The sequence below is a fragment of the Chenopodium album genome, chromosome 4 (assembly GCF_948465745.1).
Source record: "Chenopodium album chromosome 4, dcCheAlbu1.1, whole genome shotgun sequence".
Classification (NCBI taxonomy): domain Eukaryota; kingdom Viridiplantae; phylum Streptophyta; class Magnoliopsida; order Caryophyllales; family Amaranthaceae; genus Chenopodium; species Chenopodium album.
The window spans coordinates 2,702,416-2,717,332 of record NC_137837.1 but is presented as its reverse complement, the minus strand read 5'-3'; the positions used below and the strand labels follow the sequence as shown (position 1 = coordinate 2,717,332).

The window sequence follows — 14,917 nt, the reverse complement described above, 5'->3', positions numbered from 1 at the left end:
CTTCCCTAAAAAACAATGGGCGTGTTCAGCGCTAGTTTCTGAGTAGCTTTAATTTTAACTGCCCGTTACGAATAACCCGTTATTCGTAACGGACATTTTAACTGCCCGTTACAAATAATGTAGCTTATCCGTAACGGCCGCATTCGTAACGCCCCTTGCCCGTTACGGATGGGCTGTTTTTGCCCGTTACGGATAGCTATTTTTCCACTATTGTAGCTTTTATGAAAAGTTAAAAAGATTAGTTTTTGAAATTAGAGGTAGCAGTAACAGCTAGTCAACCGCTACTTTACCGAACATTCATATCTAAATTATTTTTTTTCACAACTAACATGTTGATAGCTAGCAGTTACCTACACAGCTAACAGCTACCTCCACATCTATAACTACCTTCACAACTATATTTTACTGAACACGTCCAAAAAAAAAATAGCTTTTATTTTTTTAAATAAAAGATGGTAGGTTTTATTTATTTATTTTTATTGATGGTAGTTATTTTTTAGAAAAATGAAGGTAGTTTTTTATTTTTATTTTTTGATAATAAAGAGATTATATTAACAAATAAAAGGGATATTTTGGGAAAGAAAAACTTATCACCCGAAAACCCCCTTTCACTTTATATATTACTATAGATCTATGGTGGTTGTGCCATTACACTCGACGCTTGTTTTTGAGGTGAATGTATGGATTGGTGGTAATCAAGCCTTGTTACGATTGGTATAAATGAGACTCCTATAAAATTAGAGAACAATGATTATTGTATTCAATTTTTTATATTCATGTTAAATGGATGTAACTTAAGTAGTTGTACAGGATGATTGTAATATGGATGTAACCTTTAATGTCTAACTTATTCTACTATTTATTTTTATTAATAATAGGGTAATGATATAGGTAGCCTTAAGGGTTATATATAAGCATTAAATATCCTTTCTAAAATGAAATTAAGTTGTTCATGACAAAATTACATGCAAATCGATGTAATTAATGTTAATTCTTCTATACTACCTCCGATTTTTTTTAGTTGCAATTTTGGGGTATTATTTGAGAGATATAAAATATTCCAAAATTGCAACTAAAAATGGAGGTAGTATATAAATTTTTAAAAATAAAATTATGTTTAAAAATTTATTTTTTCACATAGACATTTATTTTTCATATAAGGTGAAATAAAAAAATTTCAAAGTCCGTACGTACCCTTATTCTCCGTATTAAGAAGAAGAGCATGTTCACATTTACTGAACTGAGCTGATTGGAGCTGAACTGAACTGAACTGAACTGAATGGAGCTGAACTGAACTGAACTGAGCTGAAATGAATATTTTATGAGAGAGGAAAATTAGGAGCTGAACAAAACTGAACTGATTGGAGCTAAACTGAACTGATTAGAGCTAAACTGAATTGAACTGAAATTAAGTAAATATGAACAGACCCGAAATGAAATTATTATTAACATTGCCTTAAAAGTATAAAATAATGTTTATCTTGTTCACATCCTAATAATCTACCCAAATACCATAACAGTACTATTAATTTTTTAAATGTAAATTTGAGAGAAAAAAAAAGAAAGAAAGAAAATTCCAAACGGTAACTTTGTTCCAATTTTTCCTAAACCTTAAAATTTTCCAACCGTTAGATAAGATCACAAACGCATCCAACGGTTGTAGTTTGAAACAAACAAAGTTTACCGTTGGAGCGTTTTCCCTCTTCAGTCTTCCCCCACAAAAAGCAGAACAACAGCTTTAATATTTTCGATCAAATTATCATCTTTTTCTTCACCAAATTCTCTCAAGTCTTCAATCATCCAAAAAATTGCAGAAAAACCCAGAAATTACAATCAACAAAATTTAAGAGAGAGAAAGAGAAAAAGAATTAGAGAGAGAAATTCAACGGTGGCTTGGGAAAAGGAAGAAGAAGGAGAGACAGGCAATAACAGCCGTCTCAATACGTTTTTATCGACGCTTTTTTCAAGCATTGGTGGCGTTTTTGGACAATCTTTAGATATGGATTCCAGAATTGTTCTTCCTTCTCATCTTCCCATCAAAGCTCCTGGTATGATTTTTTTTTCTTCTTGGATTTAGTTATTGATGCTTTTCATTCTTCAAATTTATTGATGAAATTTGTTTTCTGGGTGTTTGTATTTTTGTTTCCCATTTTTTATTTGATAAGGATTTGTGTATTTCAGTTTAATGATTTGAATCTGGTTAAATTTGATTTTCTGGGTACAGGGTACCAATTACTTCCTCTGTTTTTGCTGAAAAAAGAGAGAAATTTGTTTTATTGTTTGATAGTTCAAAGAAAAATTATTAATTATTGGGAATTAAAAAAAAAAAAAAATTAATTTAAAGTATTTTGATATATTTTGGGTCAGTCTCACTAAGTATGTATTAATATGTTATTGTTTGCATGATTTACTAATAAATGTTTGTTTAATTAAATAATAATCTTTGATTTGTTGTTGGCTACATTTAAATAAACAAGGTATATTAGAATTCTTTTGCAATTAGGAAATTAAGATTAAAGAAATTGGATAGATTTGTTGGAAGCTTCTAAGGGAAGTCTTTTGTATATACTCTGTACTTTGATTAGCGTTTGTACTCTGGTATTAATAGATTTTTGGTGCTCGTCGTTTTCGGGTTTTTAACCCTATATCGAGGGTTTTTCCCACGTTAAATTGTGTGTTACCGGCCTCTCTTTTGATCTATATATTGTTTTCACTTGCACTCATATTCCTAAACAATGATTTTCTAAACTCCGTAATTTGTTTTGTTTGTGAGATTCAGAAGAACAGAAGCAGAAAAAAGATGGTGGAAACCGTAAACCTCTTCAAGAAATTGGGAATATGGTTAATTTCCACAATGTTCCTATTATCAAGTAATTTCCCACTTTTTGATTGCTTTTTTAGTTTTCTTAATTAGCATTGGAAATTCAATTTTTTTTAAAAAAAAAACCTTCAAAAAATTAATTGTTGTTCAATTGTTTCAGGAGCTTAGGAGCCTTGTCACTGGTTCCTGATGGAGGGGAAGCTGAAAAGAAAATGAGGGAAGAAGAACAGGTACGAGAACCCGAGGCGCGAGCTCAGAAGAAGGTTACATACAACCCAAACCCTGAGACAGTGATCATAATAATAAGCTCTGATGAGGAAGAAGAAGCTGATGACAAAAGGCAGATGAAGAAGAAAAGGGTTCTTAGTGGTAAAAAAACCTCTAGGAAGAAGAAATACAGCCTTACTTCAGTCCTCACTGCGCGAAGCAAGGTGATCAAACTGATCATATTGACAGTAAAATCTGTCTGATGTTTTCTGACATTTCTAGTACTGAAAATTGGGTGATTTTACAGGCAGCTTGTGGGCTTGCAACGAGGCCTCGAGAGCAGGTGATGAACATTGATGCTGCAGATGCTGATAATGAGTTAGCAGTAGTTGAGTATGTAGAGGAAATCTACAAGTTCTACAGGACTACAGAAGATGAGTATCGAGTTTTTGATTATATGCCGCTGCAGTCCCACATCAATGAGAAGATGAGGATGATTCTCATCGATTGGCTGGTCGAAGTTCATAACAAGTTTGAACTGCTGCCTGAAACCCTTTACCTGACTATCGACCTCGTGGATAGGTATCTTTCCACAAAGATTGTTTCGAGGAAGGAACTTCAGCTGGTAGGCATCAGCTCAATGCTGTTAGCCTGCAAATATGAAGAGATTTGGGCACCTGAGGTGCTATTTTTTAGCCCTTTCATAATTAAAATCTATTTTTACTGTCTGAATGGTACATTGCATATGCTAATGGTATTAATTGATGATTTATCTTGTAGGTGAATGATTTCATGTCTATCTCTGACAATGCATACACCCATAAACAAATACTAGCAATGGAGAAAGAAATCTTATTGAAATTGGAGTGGAATCTCACAGTTGCTACTCCATATGTCTTCCTTGTTAGGTTCATCAAAGCTACTGTTCCTTCTGATAAAGAGGTAATTATGCAATTATATGTATCAGTATATAATAAGTGGCGGGTAACAATATCGTAATGGTTAAGAATATGAGGCTAGTTATGGCTGCCATACTTAAGGAATTGTGTCTTTTGCTTGCAGATGGAACACATGGCCTTTTACTTGGCAGAAAATGGTCTGATGCAGTATCAGTTAGTGGTGTCATACTGCCCGTCACTAATCGCTGCTGCTTCCGTGTATGCTGCCCTTCATTATTTGGGAAGAACTCCTGTTTGGACTGATACACTCAAGCACTACACAGACTACTCAGAAGAACAGCTCAAGTAATGTTATTCTCTCTTGAGTTTTCTTTCATTCTAGTTGTTTAGACTAGATCTTTCTGACAAATCCTGTTTTTTCCACCTTTGCAGGGAATGTGCTAAGATGTTAATCCAATTCCAAATGACTGCTAAAGAAAATAAAATGAAAGGAGTTCTCCGGAAATTCTCAAGTATTGACAGGGGTGCTGTTGCCCTGCTTCCACCTGCTATGCATCTAAACGAGCAGTGAAATGGATTGTTTCGAGTCTGATAGTGTTTTTTTGTGTGGAAGTTGTGCGTCTCCTTCCTAGGCTTTTGTTGACAGTAGTATCAAAGATCATGGGCATATCATGATCTGGTAGGGCTTGCAGATTTGTGGCTTCTTATGTTTTTGACATGTATTTAGATCATGAATGGTTTTCGGCTATGTAAAACCTTATAACCTATTGCAGTTTTAAATTCTGGTTTCTTTCGCATCTTGCAAAATCTTTTGCACTGTATCATCTAGATTCTGATGTTTTTGACAGTTTATCTAGATTCTGATGTTTTTGACAGTTTGAATGGTTTCCGGCTATGTAAATCCTATACCTCTCTATTGCAATGAAAACTCTGGTTTCTTTCACATCTTGCAAATTCTTTTGCTTGTTATCACTTTTTTTCATACGCATTACATAGCATTAACTTTATAATATAGCCACAAACCCATAACAGCAACAATTGAAGAATTCCAAGTAATATTTGAAAAACCAACAATTGATTCCGAAAAGAAATTTATTGATCAGATCAATAGTAATACAAAAGTTTACATCTGAGTCTACCTGTAAGCAAAACAAACTTATTGATTAAATTGGTTCAAGAAAACAACTTCCAAGTTACACAACTCTACTGATCTATTCCTGTATTATCACTATTTGTCTTGTTTTCTCTTTCATCATCCACCCTAACCTTGGCACCACAACAAGCCTTCTTCTTGTGATCATCTACCTCCTCCTTAACTTTCCTTTGGCAAGAACCCACCACGCGACCCTCCTTCCACAACTCTGATCTCCTCTCAATAAACTCCGAGTTCTCCTTCCAAACCTCTCCATTGGCATAAACTTCCTTCTTCCAAATTGGCACAGACGCCTTAAGCTCATCAATCAAATACTTACAAGCATCCAATGCATCATCCCTATGAACAGACGACGTGGCTATAAATATACTAGTCTCACCAACAGATACAGGACCAAGACAGTGAGCCACAGCAATCAAATTAAGACTCCACATCTCTCGAGCTGAAGTACATATGGCCTTAATACACCGTATTGCCATTGGTACATACGCCTCGTACCTCAGCTCTACAACGGCTTTGCCATCAAATGTATCACGCGTTGTGCCAGAGAAAGTTGCTATTGCACCACATTCAGGTGCACGCACAAAATTTATGTACTTAACTATATCAATTGGGTTATTCTCCTCTAGTATTTCAATAAGAGTTTTCTTCTCCTCTTCTTCAGCCATTTGTAATAGTTTGACTTTGAGATATACACTAGTTTTCTTGCAATTCTGCTAATACCATCTAAGTTCAAACTACGAACAAATCAAATTGAACTTTGCATAACAATACAATCTTCAAGTTTCTGGCAAAAAAATGTTCAAAATTTACAAGAATCAGATTTTTGTATTGAAATTAAATTGCCCAAGTAATCAAATTTAATACCCAATTCGCAGATATTATGTTAAAATCACTTCTTGATATGGAGAAACACAATTTCAGATTGATTACAAGATTATTAGAATAAAAATCAATAAGGGTTGAGCTATATGATACAAACAGTTGGAATTAAAAGATGAAAAATTTATAAAATCCCATCATTAATAATCAAATTAGAAGATAAAATAAATGGAGAATTAAGAAAATTGAAACATCAAAGTACCTTGATTGAGTTTGCTGGGTAGTGTTTGTGCACGAACAAAAGAGAGAGAATAGACTAGGAAGGAGCATACCAAACACGACACTAACTTAAGATAAACTATACGGAGTAGTTTATAGTTTTATACCAACTACAAAGATTCCTCTCAAACTCCCCAAAAAAATGTAAAAAAGGATGAATTAATGTGGGTCTACTTTGAAATGGGAAAATCCAACTTCATCTGAGGAGAAAGTATTACTCGGGTAGATAAATCCGTAAATATATCTCATCTCACAATATAATATTTTTGTTTGTATTATTTAAAATAGTAGAATTGAAATAATAAAGTGGCACAGAAATAAATGCATAAAGTTGTGTGAGTAAATAAATCGGATTGTTAATCTCCTCCTCTAATGAAATTGATGATAAATCAACAAATGAGGAATAAAAAGGATTTATAAAAGAGAATCAGAATTAGGATAATTGTTTAGAGAGACTTGAAATTTGATAATTTATAATCTCTAGCTTAATTTAATTTTACGACAAAAACAATACAAAGTTAATTTTTACATTAATTAACTCAATTATTATTGAGTGATTGACCTTTCAATCACGATAATTGTTATTACGGGTAGAAAGGGTACAAATTGATAACTTTGTGTTGTTTTGGTTATAGCGTCGTCAAATTAGCAATAATCATAAAAGACCTAAAGATTGAATTTATTAAGAGAAATCTCCTTTTAAAATCTCCTTTTATAAAGACCAGATTGTTTGGATTAGATTTGTTTCAAAATTTTCAATTTCGTAGTGTAAAATAGTTTTTCCTCTACATGCAAAGTGCACCCAAACGTATTTGTACATTTGATTTTATTTTTTATTTCTATTTTTTTTTGCTCATTTCAAAATCTAAAATGAGCAAAATTAAATCAAATGAGCAAAATAAACACCTTTGGATACACCTACCTCTATGTGCACCCGGGTGTATGCAAACATTCTATATCAATATGTAAAAATTATAAAAAGATACATTTGTTGGCTATATATTTAAATGAGAAAGACAATTAAAAAAATTCTAATTGGTAAAAAAGATTTGTTGGGTCATCCAACCTTCCAAGCTACTGAGAAGTCACAACTCTAAACCACATTTTTTGAGATAGTCACATGTCAGTCTCTATCGATTTCAGTCATCACAATTTCACAAAATTTATGTGTTTTTTTTTTCTCTTTTCTTTTTTTTTTTTTGGATTCATGTAAATTTGGTGACATGATTGTTTAATAAAGACAAATTCAAAAAAACAACCAAAATGCAATAATTTTACAAAAAAATGAGCAGAAACAAGAGAATTAGAGAACAAAAGGTTAAAAATATCTTCTTTTTTCTATTAGCAAATCAACAAAACCACTCCCATATGATCAAATAAATCAATCAATCAGAGGCTGTCAGCCCTGCCTTAATCTTTTTTTACAGGGACACAATAATAAAAATGAAGGGAAAAAAAAAAACCGACACGCTACGGAATAGTAAAAATACAACCCAGGGAGATTCCCATGAGATGAACCTGATAAAAAGGCAAACCCAAAAAAAATGAATGCCTCTGTGGTTAGGAAGAGAGATGGCGGGGTGGTTGCACACTAGATAAACCGTCACACAATGACATTGTCGAAGCCTCTTCTAAAACCTCTCTATTAGTACAAACTTAATATACAAGACACATTCCTGAACTTTGATAATTACATTTAACCGAAAGGTCAGGGTGATGGAAGTTTATGACCCTAGCGGAGTTCTGTCACCAGGACCGGCCAGCATAATCTGCCAATAAAAGGAGTGAAGTTGTTTAGAATTTGCCAAAAGCGAAATTTTAAGGATACTTTCAGTTCATATCGAATGCATTAACTTCTAGAAGCTTGAGCTTACATTGCAGTCGAAAGCAAACCTTCTGGCCAGCATAATGGCTGCATTTCTATCCCTTTCTGATTCGAATGCTATGATGAAGCTCAAACCCTGCTTTACTTGCCAGAATACTGCTTGTGCTGCAGCGTTTCCACCACCTCTTACCCCACAAAGCTGAAGAGCACAGGAAAATAAAAACAAAATTACACCCATCAGATTGTTTTCTGGATAATGAATTTTTGACTCCACTGAAAATGGATATTACGAGTAATAATTAGACAAGAATGATCTTCCTAAAGAAAATTTACTAGGCAAATTAAGGAACAGTCAATGCATAAGTTCAGATTTGTAAAGGTGTACCTGCATTGCAGACGAATAGTACTCTTTGGCAATTGTTGTCTTGCCCTTACAAAGCTTCATCCTCATCTTTCCAACATGCAAAGCATGAATTGATTGTGATGGTTGATCTACGCCGTTCATCTGAGTGATTACTACCTGTTAAGTAAAAAAAATATTACAAAAATCAAATGACAAACTTGGAATATATGGGATTTTGAAGTTCAAAGTATACACAAAGTTGGGGAAATAAGTTAGGGGTAACTCGATGTATCAATTTGAAACGTACATTGAATTCCGTATCATGTCTACGCACAAGAGCCTCAACATAGCTTCCCAAACCTGGTGCTGTAGAGCAAAAACGCATTCACATTTAGATTTGTAACTTTGGGTTGCTACAAGACTTGACTAAGAAAAGGCCATTATTAAACTTGGCAAGTCAGATTCAAAACAAACATGCAATTGTTCATGATTAAAACTAACCAGGATCAATTGGACCAGTGGTGGAAACCATGGCTTTTCCACCTTCGAAGGTGATTTCTGCCTGCAAGGTTCGTCCAACATCAAACGGCTCCGGAGCATAAACTTGTTTATTGGCCCCTGATATAGCATTTAACAGCACACACAGTTAACAAGGAAAGATGTGACCAATCTTCTTTAAACAATTGCTTCTTGACTTCTTAATTACAATCAATACTAGTGAGTTAGAAAGACAATACACACCCCCACCGCCAAAATACCCGAAGAACAATGTATATTTTTAAAAGGAAAACAACAAACACACTTTGAAAAACAAAATAACAGTTGGGAGGGGGAGTTCAGATGACTGCCAACAATTGGGGTTGGTTCATGAATTCTAGAGTCTAAAATTTACATTTGTACCTGCAAATTGCCCATCACATTAGACAGAAATGGAATCGATCAAAGAATAGCATAACAAGAGTATAATCAATGAAGCAGCAACATAACAAGTGCTTCATAAAATGAGACAGTATTTTTATCTGAAAGATATGCAAAAGCATCCAGTCTCGGGAAAAGTTATTCACAAAAGAGGACCTAGAGACTGAAGGCATGTTCCCAGCATCTTAGCAACTGATACCTGAAATAGGCTCCTTTTTCTCACTGTCAGATGCTATCCGGTACCACTGAATTGAGCACTCCGAGAGCTCTGCTGCCTCATCAGAACGTGTTTGGACCCGCAAAAATGAACCTAACAGTTCTTGACCATCAATTTCGTATAAATGGGAAAATTCATCCTCATTCTTTTTCTTCATAATTAACTGCAAAAGGTAGAAAAATTTAAATATTATGCATACAAAATTAATAGAAATAATAAAGGGAGCAACCCAATGAAGAACTAAACAAATTCCAAGACTATCAATTGTAATACAGTAAAGTGAAATTAAATTACACTTGGACAAATGGGAAATACATTCAACCTGGGAAAACTCCAACAATATTTTATTTTGTTATTATTTTCTTTCCTTTCATCCCAATCAGAAAATTTCATTCAGAGGCATTCTAGCCATCACCTACAGTTGAAAAATTCCAATTTATTGAGAAGCCGCACAGATTGTAACCACTACTAATGACCCTATACACTTAGATCCTGAACAATGTCAAATGCTTTTAGTATTCATGAAAAGTCTCAAAGCCAAAAGCTCATATTTTGTATGGATTCAGTCGACAGCTCAATGTATAGCAATGGAGTAAATAACAGGAGCCTACTTGACAGCATTATTGTCTATAATGTTTATACAGCAAAACAGACACCAGAGACAGAACCCAGAACCCTAAAATCAACAGCTGCACTCTAAATTACATGTTAGCCCTATCAAAATAAGAAGCTAAAAGATGTCACCGACATTCGATATGGTACGGAAGATTGCATAAGAAAAAAGAACAATATAATACCTCCTTTTGAAGTAGAATGGAATGCTTAGACTTCTCAATGAGCTGAGTCCTTAATGCTCGAAGTTCATATTCCATGTCCATTACCTGGAAAGTTGACAATTTATAGATTTAATCTATAAGTATACAATAAGATAGATCAGAACTGCAAATTTATAGGCATAAACAGAAACAAGAATGCTTACTTTGCTAGGCTGATGGAGCATTTTGATGCGCCTGGCCTCTTGAACTTCCTTCATTAATTCTTCATAGTCCTGATGATGCACACGGAAATTTTAGAGGAGAAAAAAAAATACTCTATGAATGCTTGACAGGTCTGGCTCAGCAAGAAAGTATCCCCTAATATCCTGAAAAAGATGGTACAGAAGTATAACAGTGCAAAAGAGCCAATTGAGGAAGTGTAAACCATGACAAAGAAGACGAAGTTTGAGATCACAGCTACACATTACTACACTACTGATAAATTGGAAATATGTAAGAAAAGGAAGGTGATGAATTTAGATAATTAAAACCAATGACATTGATCAACCTGCTTTCCTGAAGCTCGAGATGTTTGTTCATGTTCCTGAATGGCTTCTTCCACACGCTGCACAGCAGCTCTGGCATTTTCAATTTCAGAGCGGGCAATAGATCTTTCCTCCTCAACAAGCCTTTTTGCTTCTTCAGACGCCTAATTGATATGCAACAAAATAACAGTGATGACTATAAGCACATAAGCGTAATCATGAACTTTAAGCTTATTAGCCTGATAATAAATCTTTTCTCCTCAACAGGCCTGTTTGCTTCTTCCACTTAATTATGCATGATGAGTAAGAAAAAGTGAAACTCAAGTTTGCTCAGAGAAAGAAATAAAAGCATACCTGCTTCAAAAAGTGTGCTAGCCTTTTCACCTCCTCCTTTTCATGAAGCAATTCTCCTTCCCTTTTGGCTAACTGAACAGCTAAAGCCTCAACCTGGGTTACGATAAAGGGTCAGTTATACATATGTTCAGTTATATGTAACATATGATACCAACTGATCTTTATACTCTAGAATCTAGGTGTAGGTTGACTGGTAAATTTATTTAATGTAACAAAAACATATTATTACAGAGTTGCTGGATCTACTCACCACCACTCAGGCATTCACTGACACCAACTCTACATTAATTTTTAGTTACTACCCAACAAGCACTCAAAATATCACAAAAGAACTCTTAGGTGTCTTGGCTTAACAACATCATAGGAGCTTACCAAAAGGAGGTCTCTATTTGGTCCTTATCCTCCCTCACTTGTGGTGCAAAATTAATACCAGTAACAATCATTTAAGGTATGGTCGTTGGAACTTGGAATTTAGGGAGTTTAATACAGCAAAGTGTATTAACAATACATACAGAAGGTGGCTGATGATGCAGTCAACAACGATCAATAAAAAACTTGCAACTTTCCTCATTCATTAACCCATATCTAAGTGATTTCTTACAATAACTTACAGGAACTCAGTGAGCTCTTGACCAGCAAAGGCTCACAACAGATCAGATAAGCCTAAACGTAGCATACATCAGGGTTTCTGGTGATGTAGATCTACCCCAAAACTATTTCATATTCTTACCAAAAAGCATGCTATCTATGAACAAATTACTTCTGCTTTGCAATCTAGTGGTCTAGGCGTTTAGCCTTTCTTTAGTCAATCATTTCATCTTCCTAAAACTCAGTCACCTCTATTTACTGAGATACTGGAAAACTGACTAGTATGTACACCAGTTTTCTTGAAGTCTTTAGGAAAAATAGCTCAACAGCACCGTAAAAAGAAATTACCATACAATTTTAGGTTAGTAGATTATAAATCCTTGTTACTTTGCATAGTTATTTTCCAAGGATTGGTAATTATGTGAAGTTTTGTACTTTGGTTAATTGTGTAGTTGATTGAGAATATTTCTAGATATGCAAGTGCTTCATAAGAGCAAAATATTAATCCGTCTCTATTGTGTAACATCAATTATATACTGAAACAAGAAAATATATTCACTATAATAACACACCCAAAATGAAAAGATAGGGGGGAGGGGGTGGGAACAGGCATTGGGGTCTTGTTAGATCAGACTTACCATGCAAATGGCTTGTTCTACATCTCCCTTGTTTTTACCAGTCACGCGACCTCTTAAGGATTCCAAGGCATCTCTAAGGTTCCTCAAAAGAACATGTTTCTCCAAAGAAGCAGCTTCCTTGAGTTTATCCTGTATTCCAATAGCATTAATTAGGTCCATGTTGACATTATAGATTATCATCTATAAGAAAGTTCACTTCTGTGTTGTTTCAAAGGTATATTAGATCGAAAATCGTTAGATTAAAAACATTGGATATGTCAAACACTATCGGCAGAGATTATAATATCTACAAATATTTAACCACACATGGAGAGTACAACAAGCAAATTAAAAACAGCTGATAATAACACACATTAAAGTTACAAGAACTGGTAAGCACGAAAGTATGTAAGCGAAGCTATAAATGAAAAACCTCTTCTGACAACTTAGCAGCAGCTGCCAATCCCTTCTCGAATTTGTGGGCAAGATCACGAACTGAAAGGCGTTTTTGTTGTTCCAGTAACATTGCAGTCTCTCGGGCAACAATCTCCTTCATTGATACCTTTTGCTCATCTTTGACCTCCAAAACCTGATTATCAGACCCTATCCTGTAATTAGGAAACCGACTTGAAAGGAATGTCACGTCCGCTGAAACAGCTGGGACATTCTCCTTTTGCATTGTTGCAAATTCACGAGTCAACCTCGTCATGGTGCCGGATTCCAACAATTCTGATGTTCATCAAGCACAAAACAATATCAAAATCAAACATGTAACTGCATGAAAACCCTCTCAACAAACCCATTACTGGAATCTAAATCTATTACTACAAAGACTTCCCAACCTAGTGCTCTCAAAATGTGGGTCAGTGTTCAGTTCACCAAACTGAAACCCTAAAGTTAAAGATAACCACCTAAACATCACTTAATTTACCTTTTACCTCCCCCAATTCCTCCCCTTTCTTTTCTCAAATTGAAGGGAGAAAATCCAATTCAAAAGAGCTCCAAATACATGAATCACAAACTAATACAGTTGCATAAATCACATCTAAAGCATTCCAAATAAACCCCAACTGTAGAAATTCAGGCAAATTGTATACAAATATCAAGTCAAGCTTTACAATTCTACATAAAGTTGTCACATTTCTTAATTAATGTAAGACAACCAACTTAAGCCCTAATTAAATTACTTTTCTTGTAAAAAAAAAGCATAAATTCAACAAAACACCAAAATCATAAATAAAAAGTGGGGATTTTGAAACTTACAGATCATGAGAATGCAGTAGAAAAAATGGATTTTTCTGGGTTTTGGAGATTCTTCCACCAAGTCAAAATTCAAGCTTAAATAAATTACACCCAATAAAAATCAAATAATTTAAGAGATAGAGAGAGAAAGGGATGAAGAAGAAGAGGGTTTGAAGGGGTGTGAAAGAAAAAGATGTTTGCTTTTTGAAAAAAGGGCAAAAGCAATTGGCCGCTCTCAGCTCACACAACCTTCTTCTCCTTGTTTTACTACCCCCACACTTTCTCTCTCTATACTTTCTCTCTCTAAAAAAATTAAAACTTTATTTGTTTTTCTGAGAAAATCTGTCTGAGTAAAATGCTTCAAACTTCAAAAATTCCATGAAAGAGGGGCCCACAGCACTTGTTTCTTGTTGCTGATGTTCATCTCACAAACTCAGTTTAGTTAATTAATTACTTTTTCTTATTTATAACTAATCACTGTTTAATTTAATTTATGATAAGATAAGATTAATTAAACTTGATTTGGGGGTGATTAGGTACAAATCTAAGACTAATTTGCCCTTATTCAACAGTTGACCAGCTGGTGTAAATGGGGTTTTTATGAAGAAAAAAGAATGTCTTGAAATGTGAAATAAGGAAGTTTAATTGTTTGTCCTTTTCTATATTTTTGGCATATTAAATATAGATTTCATGATTATGGAGTATTAAGCCATCATATTCACATTCAGTTGTTGGTTGAAAATTCAATAAACTGTTATTATTTCACTTCCAATTTACAACTGGTTACATACTTGTATTTTTTTTCTAGAACTTTTTAAATTTTATCATTCAAATTTTGCAAAGTTTGGTGGTAACAGATTGTCATTTTCACAATGTCACTTGAAATGGTATTTAATTGGAGTAGTTGTACCATGCAATTTGAAATAATTAGTGGGATGACTTTTTCCAGTGGTTTTTCCCATAAATTATTTGTTTCCCTTTCTGTTTACTTCTTTTTTCCCGTTTGAAAATTTTAAACACAAGCTGTGATTTTTGGAAGCTACTACGTGAAATTCCCATCTTGGAAAAATACTACTCCAATCAAATTATGGACTACGGAGTATATCATTAGAAATGTACATAATTTGTGAGTAGTTAATAAGGATATAGATAGGTCTAAATGACATCCTTGTGGTTCTCTAAACAGTATAAAAAAGGGAGATAGTAAGATTGTAAGTCCAATAGGATAAAATCCGAGCTAATATGTTAAATGTTAAAATAATACGTGAGTATACAACAAGAGCTAAATTCAAATAAAGAAAATAGTATGTAGTTATGTGAAAACCTAAGTTG

General features: G+C 34.1%; 3 protein-coding genes across 4 annotated transcripts; 1 reads left to right on the top strand and 2 right to left on the bottom strand.

Moving 5' to 3' along the window:
* The first annotated feature begins 1,719 nt into the window (after positions 1 to 1,719).
* Positions 1,720 to 4,813, top strand: LOC145628536 (G2/mitotic-specific cyclin S13-7-like). The gene is made up of 7 exons (XM_081680859.1): positions 1,720 to 2,048; positions 2,780 to 2,870; positions 2,982 to 3,252; positions 3,336 to 3,710; positions 3,809 to 3,970; positions 4,091 to 4,272; positions 4,360 to 4,813. The coding sequence occupies exons 1-7, from the start codon at positions 2,000 to 2,002 to the stop codon at positions 4,496 to 4,498; spliced, it is 1,269 nt and encodes a 422-aa protein (XP_081536985.1). The 5' UTR covers positions 1,720 to 1,999; the 3' UTR covers positions 4,499 to 4,813.
* A 188-nt stretch (positions 4,814 to 5,001) lies between these two features.
* Positions 5,002 to 6,310, bottom strand: LOC145626312 (molybdopterin synthase catalytic subunit-like). Its single transcript, XM_081678739.1, has 2 exons — positions 6,165 to 6,310; positions 5,002 to 5,867 (listed from the first exon to the last, which is right to left on the bottom strand). The coding sequence occupies exon 2, from the start codon at positions 5,746 to 5,748 to the stop codon at positions 5,131 to 5,133; it is 618 nt and encodes a 205-aa protein (XP_081534865.1). The 5' UTR covers positions 5,749 to 5,867; positions 6,165 to 6,310; the 3' UTR covers positions 5,002 to 5,130.
* A 1,189-nt stretch (positions 6,311 to 7,499) lies between these two features.
* On the bottom strand, positions 7,500 to 13,902 carry LOC145628535 (stomatal closure-related actin-binding protein 1-like). Of its 2 annotated transcripts, none has more exons than XM_081680856.1 (13): positions 13,607 to 13,902; positions 12,777 to 13,072; positions 12,365 to 12,493; positions 11,139 to 11,231; positions 10,808 to 10,948; positions 10,464 to 10,532; positions 10,282 to 10,365; positions 9,467 to 9,647; positions 8,851 to 8,967; positions 8,657 to 8,715; positions 8,392 to 8,526; positions 8,056 to 8,205; positions 7,500 to 7,950 (listed from the first exon to the last, which is right to left on the bottom strand). In XM_081680856.1, the coding sequence occupies exons 2-13, from the start codon at positions 13,050 to 13,052 to the stop codon at positions 7,906 to 7,908; spliced, it is 1,479 nt and encodes a 492-aa protein (XP_081536982.1). In that variant the 5' UTR covers positions 13,053 to 13,072; positions 13,607 to 13,902; the 3' UTR covers positions 7,500 to 7,905. The 2 variants fall into 2 exon arrangements, with proteins under 2 accessions (XP_081536982.1, XP_081536984.1); XM_081680858.1 differs by having other exon boundaries at positions 9,467 to 9,564; positions 10,283 to 10,365.
* Positions 13,903 to 14,917: the final 1,015 nt, after the last annotated feature.